The following is a 16,743-nucleotide window of genomic DNA, read 5'->3' as shown; positions in this document are numbered from 1 at the left end:
GGACCGCCTAGCGGACTTCAGTGCGGAAGCAAATCCTGCCCGCGTGTGAGTGTGTCAATGTGAGTGTGTGACTGTGAGGGGCGTGTGTGCGCGTATGAATGACCGCGTGTACCTGGGAAGTGTGCGTGCACGTGTGCGTGTGTGCGCGCGTGAAGGAGCGTATGAGACTGCGTGTGAGGAGTATGTGCCTCTGTGTGCGCGAGGCTGTTTCTGTAGGAGTGCATGCGTGAGTGTGCACGCATGTGTTCGGATCCCCGCTCCTCTCGGAGCTGCAAAGTGCAGGGGGCGGGCCGGGCGGCAGGGGGCCTGCCCCGCGGGATTCCCGCATGCTAGTTCCGGGGCGGGCGGGTCTAAAGGGCTTTATGCACTGTCTGGAGGGTGGGGACTGGCGCGGGTAGAAAACGGGATGTCTCAGGCGCGGGGCCCGGCTTTCTGCCACTGGGAGCCCGCCGAGGTGCGGGCCTGAAGGAGCGCTCTCCAGCGGAGGCGCTGCAGTGCTGCGTGCGACGCGCGCCCACCTCCCGGGGAAGGAACGGCGAGGCCGGGGACCCGGACCGTCGCGGGAATGGAGCGCACGGCGTCGGCGGCGTGCACGCTGCTGCTGGCTTTCGCCGCCTGCCTGGCGCCGGCCAGGGGCCGAGGTAAGCGCTCACCGGCCGGAGTTCCGCGCGGAGCGCCGGACTTCCCCGCCTGGGGCAGGGTCGGGTCCGCGGACAAGCGGAGGGGACCGCGACCGGCAGAGGCCAGGAGCGGGCGGCGGCGCGGCGGCTCCCCCTGGGGCGCTCAGGTTGCCCAGCGTTGGCAGAGCGGGAGCGCCCCTCTTTCGCCCGCCCGGGAAGTGAGCTGTCGCAAACTTGAGAAAGCAGCCCCTCCGGTTTCGGTGACAGCGCACCCCACGGGGACCCCGCCTTTGTTCCCATCGGGGTTTGTCCCAACCCTTCTGGAAGGCACTTTGCGGTTCTCCCCGCGAGTCCGCAGCCTGCTCCCCTCGCTGGTTTACTCTCTGCGGGGCCGAGCGGTCCTTGGCGCTGCTCGGTGCGCAGTTTTCCACCTGCAGCGCCCGGCCCGCGAATCCCTTCGCGCGCCCAGGCTGCGGGCTCGAGCACCCCGCCTCTCTTCAGCAGCGAAACTTGGTCTCGCCGTGACCCCCAAGAGACCGTATTTCGATAAAGATCATTTACGAGCCAAGATAAGGCCGGGAGGTGGGATTGGTCGAGAGAGCGGCTGATGTGCTGCAGCGTTTTCTTGAAGGGTTTCCCTTTCCACCCGGGGGGGGGGGGGCTTTTGTGTTGATGAATGGGCCCGTCTGCGCGGCCAGAGTTTTGAGGGCTCGAATGGAGAAAGTTTCTGCTATGAAGAGCTGTAAACTTCTCTCAAGCCGTCGGGGAGTTTTCGGTTTTTTACAGAAACAGGCGAGGGAAAGAGGAGGAGCAAGTAGTGGAGAGAACAAAAATAGTAAGGTGAAAAGGAGAGAAGACAAGCAAGTAGAGAGTAAAAGGGAGAGAAGGAGGGGAAAGAGAGAGCGGGGAGAGAGAGGGAGAGGGAGAGAGAGAGGGAGAGAGGGAGAGAGAGAGGAAGCTAGGGATGAATGGGAAGGGTGAGGAGGCAGGGGAAGCAGCGAGCTCTCTCCCTGGCTTTGCGTTGCTAGGTAGCAGCCAAGAGCTGCGTGTGACCGACCGCCAGACAGACAGAGCGAACTCTGCTGCCTCCACGGGGACTAATCTGTCTGTGGGGATGGGAGACACCCCCCCTTCCCCTCCTGCTCGGACAACTTAATTGCCCTACAATGAAAATGAAACCCCTATTGTTGTAGGATTAGCCAAAGCAATAAATTGATTTCCCTGGATCACATATTGGGGTTGACGGGTGGGGACTGCAGAAGCCCCCATTGATGACGGAGAGAGGGGAGGGCTTGTGGATGGGCCGTGGCATGTATTCAAATGGTTAATCTGCTTTCTTTCCTCAATTCTTAGCGTAAGCTCCTTAGAAGGAATCAACTAAGTAATTATACAGCAACTCCTAGCAGTACCCATTGCAGACTTCCTGGGAAGAAGTTTGGAAACGCCAACAAACCCCACTGGTTGTGTAAAAATCTTTGGAAAAGGAGGGGAGGCAGGGGGAGAACGTCAATAATTCTAACTTTGAACACCTTCTCTCAGTGTTGGTAACACAGAAAGAGGACTTATTATTATTGTGGAGGTTTTACTGCAGTGCTTAGCGTTATATATATCTCGTGTCCTAAATATAGCCATAGGATTTACTGTATGTTCCTGTCAGTGCCTGGCAAAAGGAAATGTTGTCCGGATTCAACTGGGATACATCTGGGTTGTCCGCATACAGCCAAAACAGATGTTCTCTTCCCTGGCTTGATGGTTTAGTCACCAAGTAACCTGTACTTACTCTTTTTGGTAGTTTAGACCCATCCATCTTTCATTCTATAACAATAATAACGTAATAATAATATGTATAGTAATAGTAACATATCACATACTTATATATGTGGCAGGCCCTGTTCTAAGTGTTTTACACTTCTTGACATTTAATCTTTACCACACGCCTTTGAAGTAAGTACTCTTACTATTTCAGTTTTACAGATGGGAAATGGAGGCATAGAGCAAGTAACTTGCCCAAGGTCATGCTGCTAGGACATCACAGAGCTGTGAGGCAAATCCTAGAGATTCTGACTCCAGAGGCTATAATTTAATTCCTACTGTATGTGGCTCTCTATCTCTTTTGTACCAAAAATGTCATGCCCCCTAAGTTACTGTCCCCTAAGTTACTGTCCCCGTGTGAAGTTACTAAAGAAGCTGAGGGGCATTTTGCAAGTTTTTGCCACATAATGTAAAATCTGCTTACTGCTCATAACTAGATATTTTCAGAAACTCTTTTCAGGTTTCTATCACCTGAATCCTACTATCCTCACTCCCAGTCCTCCTTGATCATTTTTACATACGTGTCCTCTGAATGTCCTCAACCTGGGTGTTTAAGAAGATTTCTAGATTCCTGTTGTATTGATTTTTGATTTAGATGAAGTAAAGTATGATGACAGTGTAAATGCCCTTATTTTAGCATAAAATATTTCAGGTAAGATCTTACTGCAAACTTTGTATCATTAGAAGTTGGAAAGAGTGTCATAGTTAGTCTTTTAAAAAATATCACATGTCTGCAGCTAAAAATTATTTGCATTGTCCTCTACTTTGTATAAAGCTGTTTAAGAAAACAAAAATGTGGGAGGGCCTGAACTCCATCAATGGCTTCACCACTTTCTAGCTGTGTGACCTTGGGCAAGTCATTTAACTTTGCATGGCTCAGATTGCTTATCTGTAAAATTGGTATGCTAATGAGGGAATCTACTTCATGACATTTTATGAACATAAAGAGATAAATGTGCTTAGTGTGGTGTAAGGCATGGTAGACAATGTTCATAAACTAGCAGCCCTTTTTATTATACTGATCAACAATAAATGTTACTTTTTTTTTTTGCTTACTACTCATATTTCTAACTTCCAAATGCACATAGGAAAGTCTTTAAGCATTTTCCGTTTAACATTTCTTTGAGGAATTCCCAGATTCCAGAATGTGATTTGAAGTTTTTTGAGAGAATTGTATTGATTCTCAGGACAATGATATTCTTTCATCCAACAGAAGTTTGGTTGTGCCCTTAATAGTATCAGCTTTTATGACAATTACATCTTTGGGTGCAGTTTATATGGTTAAAAGGATTGTGTGGCCAATAACAAACAGGCAACATTTTGGTTCCATCACATCTCTGATACCTGCTTCTGCTTTTATTTCACAGCAGTTGGCTTCTCTTTCTCTTACTGAAGTTCTTCCTTGCCAGTCTTTGGGGCTTCTGCTTAAACTCCCTTCAACAGTGTGCTTGTCCTGTTTTAATAGAAACTTTAATAACCTTAGATATCAACTGGTCTTCTTGCATTATTTTATAGATAAGTAACTAAACCCTGGAGGGAGACTGAAAGGGAGTGAAAGGGTGGGGATTAAGTGCCTTGCCTAAGGGCATAAGGCCTGTGATAGAGCCAGGATCTGAACCTGAGTCTCCTCTCCTCATTCTACAGGACCTTTTTTAGAGACATGTCCTCTAAATGTCCCCAGGTTGAGGAAATTTCTAGATTCCTTTTGTGTTGATCCTGACTTATCAGATGAGGCAAAGTATGATGAAGAGATGATCTTGGCGAATCTTCAATTGGATGGGTCACCTGTCTCAGGCCTAAGCTGAATCTTATGATAACCATGTGTTTTTAGCTTGGTCCAGAACTTATGCCATGTCAGCACCCCAACTCCCAAAGTCTCTATCTCTGGATCCGTTTTTCAAAACCTTGGGCCATCAGAGCACATTCCTGAAGGTCTCTGGGTTTTGTAGTGAAGGCTGCTACATGACTAGATTTTTAGTGTTATTCAAGGTAATTATTCGGTCATGGTTAATCACTGTCCATGTCCTTTAGTCATGTACTATAAGAAGACTGACAGGTTTCAAAAAATGTAAATTAAAAGTTTAAAAAATCACTTAAAAATAATGATATCAAGAACTTAAATGTATTTCCCATGTGACTGGAAGCACATTGCAATATTGTCTTTGGGGTTTCTGTTAAGTCCTAGTAGCTAGAACAAGGGATGTAGAAAGTTGAGGTGCTTACAGCAGTTTGTTGAATTGAAAAGAGTTGGTATAACTCACATAGTTATATCATATACTATTAACTTTGTGATCTTGAGGAATTAAAAAAATGGTCACCACTGTGGCATTCCACAAACATTTATTAATAAGTATCCACAGTGTGTTAGTGAGTCAGCAGTATCAACACTACAGAAAGGTTAAGGAGGATGAGAACTGAAAAGAGAAGTCTAGGTTTCACAATTAAAATGGGCTGCCACTTTGCCTTTAAGATTCTGAGATCGTCATTCTCTAGTTCCTAATAACCCTGGCTATGATCTCACCAATATTAGAAAGATTTGACATGTTCCAGCCTCAGTGTTTTGGGCTGCTTCTTTAGAATGATCAGGTTGGTAGATGTTTTGAAACGTCAAAGACATTTCTTTGATGCTCCCCGTGTTCTATAGGGGTCTGTGCAAATGTTTCCTAATTGATTTCTTGACAGTCTTAGCATTGTGAGACAAAGTAGGAAGAGTGTGAGATTTTGGGGTTAGGGGATCTGGGTTTGAAACTTGCCTCTGCCATTTGCTATCTGGGAAATTCATTACAGTGTACTCAACTGCTCTGGATTGGTTTTATCTGTAAAACAGGCACATGTCTACCTGATAGGGTGGCTATGCCAATTAACTGAGATGTGTGTGAAGTGTTCTTTAGACTGTGAGGTCTCATATATTCTTCTATCCATCATTACTGCCTCCTTCAAGAATCTAACTTTTTCCAAACTTGAGGAGAAGATATTGTATCTTGGTATCCTTTTTTTATTTTTATTTTTTTAATACAACTGATCCGTTGAATGATATTCCTGGGCATGTTTGACATAGTGCTTTAGTGGCTACAGCAACTTTACATAGTAGTCTAAATTCTCATGTTTGTGAATGACAGAAACCTAAGTTAAACTGCTTGAAGCCAAAAGGGAAGTTTATTGAAATACGTAATTGAAAAGATAGAGCCATTAGGTTGAACCATATGGGATTGCTGTTTTTCTAGGTCAGAAATAGTCAAATATGGCAATTTCACTTGGTTCAACCTAGTACAAATGGGGGCTCAGCATATGTCATGCTGATCTGGATTCTCTTTCTGTCTTCTGGCTCTGAGATGACTCTGTTCTCTAGCGTGTTCTTCTCTGGTGTTATAAGATGGCTGTTAATGGCTTCTGGAACCACATCCTTTCATGTCATATCCAATGGGAAAGAGCAAGAGTTTTTGTCTTAATTGTTCTCTGCAAAAGTCTCAGTTGCATTTCAGGGGCTCTGCTTAGGTCATAGCTTATCGGAGAACCAATCACTGTATCTAGGGATGTGAAGTGTGTCTATAGCTTAGACTTGAGTCACATGCTTCGTCCCTGAAGTCATAGACTAAGGCTAGACCCCAGAGGGAAAATTGGGTAAGGCTCCCAGGAGAATTGTGAACAGATGTAGCGCTGCAGAAACAACAGGTGTCTAGAACACCTTATCAGATAAAACCATTTTTCCACATTATGTATGAAGACAGACTTGAAAAGGCTGTAGAAATTTCTCAAGAGCAGGCAGTCCTGGGGTAACTCAATAATTGAAGGGGGAAAAGTACTGGAAACATTTAAGGCAAAAAACATGGTGCTGTGTTCGTGTGGTCATGTTGCAACTAGAAGATTTGCTTGTAGCCTAAAGGATTCTTATTTGGAGCAGAACTTTGTGATGGACAGGAACGTTCTAGAAAATGAGCTGAGAGATCAAAGTAAGGAGCTCTTGAGTCCATTGTAGGATTTCATTTTTCAGTGAGTCGTAGGCCCTTGCTCCTTTTCCAACTTACTTCATTTGTTTTTATTCCCAAGATGTTGTCCCTTTTCCAGGCACTAGACCTTGTCTGTGAGAAAGAGGCAGAGAGAAAGAAGAGAGAAGAAGTGTTTGGAGACATATTAAGATGCGTCTATGGAGACAAAATGCACCTTGGTGCAAATCTAAGAGTCCTTAGCATACACCCTAGGGTCTTCTTCTATAAATGGTAGAATAGGTGTCTTTCACACTTCACTGGATTAATTCAGAAATGCCAAACATTTGCACTCTATGCCGATGATTATTTTGCTGGTCTTTAAGTCTTATTTCTAATATCATGTACCAAGAAACTGGAAACATCAGTTTCCTGGAAATATAAGTCTCACCAAGAAAATGACAGATGAGACAATGTGAAGTTTCATGTTAAAATCTCTGTGCTTTTGGTCATTAGCCCTCAGGTCATGCCTAACCCCCAAGGTTATTGGAAACAGTGAGAAATGAATGAAAGCAGGAAATGTAATTACCATTCTGTGCATTGAAAAGTTAAGCCACTGTTACCATGGATACAATGGCTTGTTTATTGTCCAGATCTTGAGATTCCAAGTTTGGAGGCAATACCAGAGGTCTCCTTTAAGTTTATGTACCATCAGCCTCATGCAGATTCTTAGTAACTTTAAAAATAAGCCTTTACTCACTGATTCACATTAAGTAATAGCATACCTACTTTTGAGTGCCCAGCGGGTGTTGAGGAAACCCAATAAAGGGAAAGAAGACCACAGCTACAATTCTGTTATGCTAGACTTTCCTGGATTCTCATATAAAAACATCCTGTCTTATAGTGTCAGAGGTTTGCTTGTCACCTTGGGTCCAATTCTTTGGTGGTTTTTTTTTTTTTTTTTGCGGTACGCGGGCCTCTCACTGTCGTGGTCTGGTCTCTCCGGTTGCGGAGCACAGGCTCTGGACGTGCAGGCCCAGCGGCCATGGCTCACGGGCCCAGCCGCTCCGTGGCATGTGGGATCCTCCCGGACCGGGGCTCGAACCAATGTCCCCTGCATCGGCAGGCGGACTCTCAACCACTGCGCCACCCGGGAAGCCCCCAATTCTTTGGTTTTTAATCTCATTAACAAGGAGAAGTTTTTCTCAGTAAAGGCTGAAAAATCAAAACTCATTATTTCAATAGGGAAATCCTCAAATAAAATTGAATTTAAGGATAGAAATCTTTTTTATATGTCAATCTTACCTACCTTTTAATCTCACTAAAGGGGAGGAGAAAACGCTAGTGTGTACTTCCACACAGGTTTAATTTTGATGTGGGAAGGGTGTGGAGGAAACTTTTTGTTGCAAGAAACAGAAAACCCACCTCAAATTGGCTTGAACAATTAAGGGTATTTATTGGCTCATGTAAGTAAAAACTTCTGAGTCATAGCGGGGTTCAGGTGAGGTGCAGTCATGGCTCCAGTTCTCTCTCTTTGTATTTTTCTTGACTCCACTCCCCTCTAGGTTTCAGCTTTGTTTTCAGCCTGGCTTCCCATATTGTTATATTATAGCTGCCAGGACAAATGGGGCTACATGTTTTCTTGATCCTATCTAAGAACAATTCAACTTTGGGAAGATTTCAGCTATGTTCTCAAAAGCATTATTTCATCATGATTTATAGAATGCTATAATCTCTAGGGTCCCTAGATGGGAATCAGCTAGCTTCCTACATTTGGCATATCATCAACATCACATGGGGAGCTTTAAACGGCATGTAGATTCTTAGGCCAAAACCCACACTTACTAAATTAGAAGGATGGAATCTGTTTTGTTAAGTAATTCTGAGAGTCAGACAGTTTGGGAACAACTGATCTGGGTAACCTGTCTGATTTTAGTTTTGTAAACGGAAACTAATTTGCCATGACAAATTCCTTCCAGTAGCAGTGAAGTCTACTCTGTTAAATCTATTCTTTCTTTTGGGTGGGGATGTTACAAGGTAGTTACAGTAACGAGGAAAACTACTCTTTTATATCTGAGGGTGATATGAAGTACTGCCCCCGTTCCTGGCGGTCTCCTTTCCTGGCCAACATGACAGTCCCTCCCTGTAGCTACTATTTGTGTCTTAATTAGATTCTTTGTCCTTTCCCTGGACACCCTTGATGCCCTTCCTCCCACTCTAAGAACCTGAGATTCTTTGAGCTACTACTTCCAACTACTGTTGGAGGTCGTCTTGCCCTTTTCCACCCAAGTCAGGGATTCATCTCAAGAGAACCCCTGGCAGAACTCATTGGAATCTAAAGCAGCCGTCTATGTTTGGTGTGGGAGTATTGGAGAACCTTGTAGCTCATTCACTTTATATCCTAAGCCCAACTCTTTGTTGATCCCACTGGCACTTATAGTCCATTGCTCCTGCCACCTCTTCACTGCCCTTCAAATCCCTCAGTTATTCACTTCCTCAGCTTATATTTTATGGCCCATCGTTAGCATCACTTCCTTGCCTCCACCCTCAGCAGTCTGGTCCTCTTTTCTCAAACCTCCATCCAACACCACCTGCTCAGACAACGTTGCTTCTTATAAACGTGAAAATAGAAGCAATCAACAGAACTCCACAAACTCCCATAGCCCAACCATCATCACTTGAACTTCAGCCTGTACATTTTGTCTTTCCTCCTGTTACTCTGGATGAACTTTCCATGCTCTGTAACCAGTTCATTCATGTTCTAGATCACATTCTCTCTCACCTCTCACCATTTGTCTTCTCTCGTGAAATCTTCTTTTCCCCACATTCCTTCTTGCTATCACCAATTTTCTCTGTTTCTTGGCAAAAATCCCTTGGCAGATTTGTCTTTTTTGTTTTTTTGGCTGCGCCACGCAGCTTGCAAGATCCCAGCTCCCCAACAAGGGACTGAGCCCAGACCCTTGGCAGTGAGAGCACAGAGTCCCAACCACTGGACTACCAGGCAGATTTGCCTTTATCCACTGTAGTTTTGTGTCAATTGTTCTCAAATCCATGCCATTCAAGTTTTTTCCACCCCCCCCCCCGGCCCCTTGACAGGTATTTCTTTGGCCAAGGTCACCAATGACCTCCATGTTGTTAAATCCAAAGATCCATTCTCAGGTCTCATCTTGTTTAGCTGATTAGCAACATTGCATGTAGTGTGTCCTGCCTTCCTCTATGAAACCACATTCTCCTGGTTTCCTTCCTTCCTTGCTGGCCTCTCCTTGGTATCTCATGCTTGTTCTCATTCATCTTCCTGATTACTTTTCATCTCTATCTACATTACTTTGGTTGCCTCATCCTGTCTCTTTAAATACCATCTGTATGCTGACAACTTACAAATTTATGAGTGTAATCCAGACCCTACCCTAAACTCTAGTCCTATATATCCAACTGCTTACTTGATATATCCACCTGGTTGTGCAATAGTCATTTCAAACTTATGTCCAAAAACTGAACTCCTGATCTCCACTAATGCCCCAAACCTGCTTTCTCCATAGATTTCCCCATATTAGTAAATGGCTTCTCCATCCTTGTTCGGACTCCACACCTTGGACTCTGCTCTGACTCCTCTTTTTCTTTTATACCTCACATCCAATACATCAGACAATCCCATTGTTTCGATCATCAGAATATATGTAGAATCCAACCACTTGTCGTCTTTACCACTACTGCATTGATCCAAGTCATGGTCACGTCTTACCTGGATTATTGCAGTAGCTTCCCTACTGATCACCTGCTTCCCTTCTGTCCCCTTCTGTCAACTCTCACCCCCCTTTTAGAAACCAGTCAGATCCTGTCACTCCTCTGCTCAAAAACTCCAATGGCTTTGGTCAGACACGAGTTGGGTTTTCCAGAAACAGACGCTGAGATGGAGTTTGGAGTGCAAGATATTTATTAAGATCAGTGTCCGTGAAGGTAAGGGGAGGAAGCAGAAATAGACAGAGGAAGAAACTGAACTGTGACAAGGCCTTGCTTGACCCAGTGGGGAGTTCTGGAGCTACAGTTGGCAGAGAGAGTGTTCTGTGTGTCAGGCTGAAATGGCCTTCCTCAGTTGCTAGATGTGGCCTGCCCTGGCAAGGTACCTTATTCTACAACTGAGATGGACCTCAGAGGAGCTCAGTGTAGGTAGAAAGTCCTTCCCTGCAGCTGGTCCTTCCTTGAAGGGGAATCTCGGTGGTACATCTCCTCATCTCCCTGTCTATCATTGCTTCCCAGCTCATAAAGAGTCAGTGTCCAAGTACAGACCCTAACCATCTGGCCTGCACATCACCTCCCTGAACTATCTCCTTCTCTCTCCCACTCACATTGCTCTAGGTACAATGATATTCTTGCTTTTTCCCCAACGCAGTGAGCACCTTAAGGCCTTCATACTGGCTTTCTCTCTTCCTGAACATTCTTGCCTCAGACTGTGTATGACTTGTCCCTCACCTTCGATAGGTCACTGCTTATATGTCACTTTCTCAGTGTCACCTTCTCTGATTTTGTCCTCCTACTTTCTTCATTGCACTTAACACCCTCTGACATCATGGACATAGTTATTTGTTTCTTTTATTTATTTACTTTGTTTTCCCTTCCCTAAGATATGAATTCCAAGAGGGCAGGCATTTTTCTGTCTTATGCATTGACTTATCCCTAGTGTCCATAATAGGGCTAACTAAATACATATAAGTTGAATGAATGATGGATAGATGCCACCGTGAGTGCTAAAACCAAGAAGGGTAGCCTAAGCTCATCACCATGTCCTTGGTATTGCCAGCCCTTAATTCTGCCGGGCTCCTGGAGGCCCCATCAAGGTCCTGATGGAGGAAAAAGAAAATTGCCGTCTCTATCAAAACAAGTGGCTTAGCAACGCTGTTTCTCTCCATTTGACTCTCCCCTTCCTCCGCCTCACTGCCCCCCAACTACTGATGAATCCCAATGCATTTGATAGTAGTGGATTCTGCATCAGCCTTTTTAACTTCCACCCCACACACTTGGTTACCCTGTGAGGATCCCCTGTACATACAGAATGGGGCTATTTTAGGGACAGATTTGATACAGTTGCTTTTACAAAAAGATAAGCCAAAGTTTTTAGACTTTATGTTAGCGGACTGTCATTCTGTGTTTAAACAGAACACAAAAGAAATCTGTCTGAGACCATGACACAGTGAAAACAGCCTTGATCAGACAAAAGGCCCTCTTTGAAGAGGGGAGTGGTTTCTCAACCTGGGGAGGCGGCGTAGACTATGGAGGAAAGAACATCACATGTCAAGTCAGGACATTCATGGGTCTTGTTCCTGATGAATGAACCAAAAATGGGCCCAACCGAAGAGGGCCAGACTGCTGAAAAATGCCTGTGGCTGCTTGTCCCTAGGCACAATCTTTCTCACTTTAGACCCCATTCTTTTCTTTTTTTCTTTTTTTAATTTGGCTGTGTCGGGTCTTAGTTGCGGCATGCGGGATCTTTCGTTGCAGCACACGGGCTCTCTAGTTGTGGTGTGCGGGCTTAGTTGCTCCACGACACGTGGGATCTTAGTTCCCCGACCAGGGATCGAACCCATGTTTCCTACATTGGAAGGTGGATTCTTAACCACTGGACCACCAGGGAAGTCCCTAGACCCCATTCTTTTGATGACTTCATAATAATGCAACTGTGACCAAATAAGTTAGAGTCAGAGGAATGACTCAGTGACATGCATGTATCGGTGAAGAAGTTGGGAGAATGACCTGACATAATTACTGCTAAAAATTTTGAGTGCTTTCTATGTGCCTGATACAGTCCTAAGTGTTTTACAGGTGTAACTTTACCCACTTCTTTATTAACAGTTTGAACTTTATGGATAAAGAAGCGAGGCAAAGACAGGTGAGGTCATTTGCCCACAGCCATCTAGTTATTAAGTGGTGGAACCAAGATTTGAACCCAGAGTCCTTAATCTTATGTGTTATCACTGTGGGTAAGTAGGAGCAAGTGCAAGATAGTGCCTCTGTATCAATCACACAAACCCTCATTTAATGGCTCATATTATGATCAGGGGACCTCATTTCAGAAGCTGGTACCTTTGCAACTCAACTCTTGGACATTTTTGTGCTACTTTTGGCAGTCATTCACTCGTTCATTCATTACATGTCGATGGAGACCATATCATGCTTTGGCATGTGTAACCGGGTACAACAGAGGATAGAGAGATTCCTGCCACATGGGCCTACCCCAAACAGCTTACTCTTGAAGAGTACATTTCCACTTTAACCTAGTTTTCCCTCTTTACTCTTTTGGTACTGGCTGATTCCTGCTTGCTGACTTTCTCCTATACTACCATTCCTTTATCTAGGAACGTCCTCTTCTCTATAATTACACATCTTTTAATTCAGAAGACCCTTCCCCAATCAGAGAGTTCTATTTTAACTTCCTCTTAGGGATGGCAGTGATGTACAGATTTTTAAAGTCTGCCGTTGCTTAATACTGATGGAAAAATTCCTACCAAGTTCTCTTACTCAAAGTCCTAGAAGAAAGTAATGAACAACCAAGTGAGAACTGAGACTCTTTACAGCTGAGAAGTTTAATCGTGTAGAGATGGGGAAGGTGTTTGCCTGTGGGCTGGAAGGAAGTGCTGGAACATCTCTTGGCTCCGAAGCATCTCTCACCCTGGCCATGTGCTCCGTCACCATTAGAGCCAGTTCTTTAGCGTAAGACACTCTTCCCCCCGAAACTCTGGTTAAAGTGAGAAATGTTTACCCCTGTCTGGTAAAGTAGTTCGTTGAGATAATAACACACAGTAAACATTTGTCAGCGTGAGGTTCAGAAAGAACGAGACGCAAAGCTGATGGTTTGATGCGGTGGTGGCGCGAAAGAAGGGAAGAAGGCACCAGAAGGCGAGTCTTGAAAGGGAGCCAACCTCAGCTCCTAATTATTTTGCCTAAATCAGCTTTTCTGGGGAAAAAAGATATTATTGCTTGTGCTTTTTCCTTAGGATAACATTATGGGGAGTTTCTGCTGTGAATCTGTCAAAAGGATGTCAAAGATAGCACTTCTTACTTTCTAGTAAGGCTCTCCTTCCTCTAATTAGCTTAGCTGAAATACGATTGTTAGAACAAAAGGAAAGGTTGATCCTAAAAGCAACAAAGTTGCAGCACTCTATCAATGAGTCCTTCGGGATTCATCGGCATCAGGTAAGGTTGAGAGGAAGCTTTTGGATTTAGTGTAAATGGAAGTTATAATTTTTCTAGACCATAATGATGACTATTGATAGGAAATCCAGTGTTCTTCCTTAGTTGGTATGCAATTAAAAAAACAGTTTGCAAATGAATAAAGTGAAATCCACACATTCCCCAAATCCATTGCTAAATGGTTAATTTTTATGTACCACCACTCTGAATTATTTTTCCAGTTCACTTCTGGCATAAAAATTTACTTCTTCCCTAATATTTGGTGCAGCGAGGTGTTGAAAGAATTTGCTAAGTAATCACTGGAAGCTAAGATTCTAGTGAAAAACAAAATGCACGGTTTAAAAATTGAATGTACTAACTCGGAGACAGCAAAAATTAGATGCTTCTTGCTGTAAATAATTAAACCCAGCAGGGCAGACAGGAGAGAACATGGGACTTGAGCTAAGAAGGATGCATAGTGTAACTGAACACTTTCACTTCCCTGTAAGGGAAATCAAAGAGGTCTTTAATAGTTGTTGCTGATTGTGAATATGTGCAACAAAATCCCACTGTAATCCAGATTTATTTTTCAAGCATTTTGCTTTGATTGAAGGAATGAGAAAGTGAAGGGAAGAGGAACGGTATTTGATTGAGGCCCTTTAGCCCTCTTTTTCTCTAGGAGGTCCAAGCGTGGTTTGTCACTGTGACCTGGGGCTTTGGTTCCCTTCAGGGCCTTCTTGCACTGGGGTTGCATTGGTAGATCAAAGACAACTGGTTCTAGTTTCTTGCCAAGAAGCAGTGGATCTATTAATTGAGAACTGGGCTGACAAGAGACACAGGATGGATTCTGTCTGATTTTCTCTAACAGGGTTGGTTTCCTTAGTCTCCCCACTTCCTCCACTTTTTTCAAGGTGGGGGGCAAGTAATTGGCCTTAATTTTTCTATCTGTATAAAAGGGAATAAGATTTTACCATTTTCATACGGGTGGGCTTGAATATTAGCCTTAATGAAGTGCTTTATTTTATTATTTAAAAAATTAACGTAGACTAAAATGGTGTGTGTATAGTCCTATAAATTTTCATACATGTATGTATTCGTGTAACCAGCACCGCAATTGGGATTAAAACAGTTCAATAACCCCCCACTCCCTCGATTCCCTTATGCTATTCCTTTGTAGTCACACCCTCCAAATAAAGTTTCTAAGTTCTTTTTCTGAAAACTCACTTTCCCACATGAAAGCCTCGATTTCTGCCTTTCATTTGTTCATTTTAATTCAGGAAGTGTTTCTAGCTCATTTCTGAAGTAATTCAAAATGACATGGGTGAATGGTAAGTTTGCAAGGCTGGTTTCCCCTTATTGTATGGAGGAAAAAACTGGAAAGATGGAAGCTCTTTCAGTATAGCCATACAGGAAAAAAATTGCCTAAACTTGGCTTGTTGCTAGATTGGAATCTGCAAAGAAAACACACTCAAGAAATCTCCCTTGAAGAGGAGGACAGAGGTTTATTTTTTATTTAACGATTTACCCCTTGACACCTGGGAAATGATTAGTTGATGTTTTCAAAGAAGATTAAGTCAGTGTGGTTAATTAACTGTGGTAATCAGGTGACTTAAATTAATTAACTCCTTGTTAACAATTTCCATCAATTTTGTAAATAAATGACTAAATCAGTAAATTATATTCTTAAGATTAAAGGCTTTATTTCCTGATTTATTTTATTGATGACAAATTAGAGATTTTTCTCCCTATTTCATTCCCTTCCTGCCAACCTGACAAATGAGAACTAGCTGGTTATAGTTTGAGAGGAACACACCAGAGTACCTTTTAATATGTGGTTTTAAGGGAAAGTCAGGCTAAAGGACACTTTTGCTCCTTCATCTCAGCACATTTTAAAAGATTTAGGGGAATGAAACTTAAGAAGTATGTACATAGCAACATTAAGGGAGAATGGAGGTAGCAAGTAATGATGAAACTCACTCTAGGATAAGCTTTTTACTATGAAGTTTTTAATGTTTTCTTTTCTTTCTTTTTTCTAAGTGAAAAGTGAATGAGGGATGTTATAACATGAAACAGAATTTGGCTTTGAGCTAGAAATAAACTTTAATGGATAATTAGGTGTTCTATTTAGAAGGAATTTATCAAAATGTTGGGATATAGTGATTGCATTAGTCAGTAAAGCTTGATTGCAGGTTTAAAATGCCATGCAAATATACAACTAGAATGTTCTTACTTTTTAGAATCTTTATAATTGAAAATTCTCTTCCCTGCTTACATGATTATGTCTTGGTCTCCAATGAAACATGTGAGCTGGAACATTACCAACCTGTCCCCCATGCCCTCAAATATGCCGTTGCGTTTTCTGAAAGACATTGAACACTCAGGGCATTTGCATTGTGAGACAGATGATATAGGGTTATTTAGGATTCCTTCTAGAAGGAATATTTGGCATCTTGAATAACTTCTGAGGAGTTAGAATATATTTACGTATTTGCAAGAATTCAATGCTAAGATCACTCACATTTTATAAAGAGAAAATTCCTAGTTTCCTTGAGGGTATAGAAGGCAGCCTCAGTTGTGGGAATGAGCTGAAGCCAGTGACGTAAATTTACATCTCTGACTGCTAAGCAAAGTTCTGGGCTCTTCCTATTATTATGGAAGCTCTCTGGCCACACCCCCTGCCCCCTTCTCCACCTACCCAAGGGTCCTCAATCTCAAGGGTCTTCCCTGGATGTAGTTCACCTGTGGCCAAACCTTTCTGGTGCTGGGGCGCTGCCTGGTGTTGGAGTTTGGAGATTTAGCTCTGTCACGTTCCAGATGTGCCCCTATGGGCTATTTGACCTCTCTGGGCTTCAGTCTCCTGGACTACTTAGTAATTTCTACTCCACAGGTTCCTGGGAATATTTAAAGGACCTTGTGAGCATGCAAGGTCCTGGCACTTGGTGAGCATTCAGTAAACATTTAACCCCACAGGGAACCTGGTGCTAAATCATTCATAGTTGACCAGCTCTTGGTTAGGTCAATGCAGCAGAGCAGCCACCATGCTGTGTCTTTTGAAATAAAGGAACCACTTGTCACATTCTCTATCCATAGAAATTGTTGAGGAAAAAATACAGTGTTTTTTTTTTTAGGAGGGGGAACTGTCAAACAAGGAAGCATTAGAAGACAGGCATTGTATCTTGCCTTTCTACCCCCAAGAACATTTATTTGGACTTTCACCTTTAGGG

At 43.3% G+C, this 16,743-nt stretch overlaps 1 protein-coding gene across 1 annotated transcript in view; it reads left to right on the top strand.

The window, feature by feature from the left end:
- Positions 1-565: 565 nt before the first annotated feature.
- The window catches only part of LRP2 (LDL receptor related protein 2), a gene marked incomplete at its 5' end in the record, with an annotated part of 199,062 nt that continues 182,884 nt past the window's right edge, over positions 566-16,743 (top strand). The window contains one exon of the mRNA XM_082630147.1: positions 566-641. Coding sequence (XP_082486273.1) covers positions 566-641 — 76 coding nt within the window. The remainder of the gene's footprint in view (positions 642-16,743) is intronic.

This window comes from Mesoplodon mirus (genome assembly GCF_964341445.2).
Source record: "Mesoplodon mirus genome assembly, chromosome: 8".
NCBI lineage: Eukaryota > Metazoa > Chordata > Mammalia > Artiodactyla > Ziphiidae > Mesoplodon > Mesoplodon mirus.
Note: the sequence above shows the minus strand (reverse complement) of the source record. Positions and strands in the feature narration are given on the sequence as shown.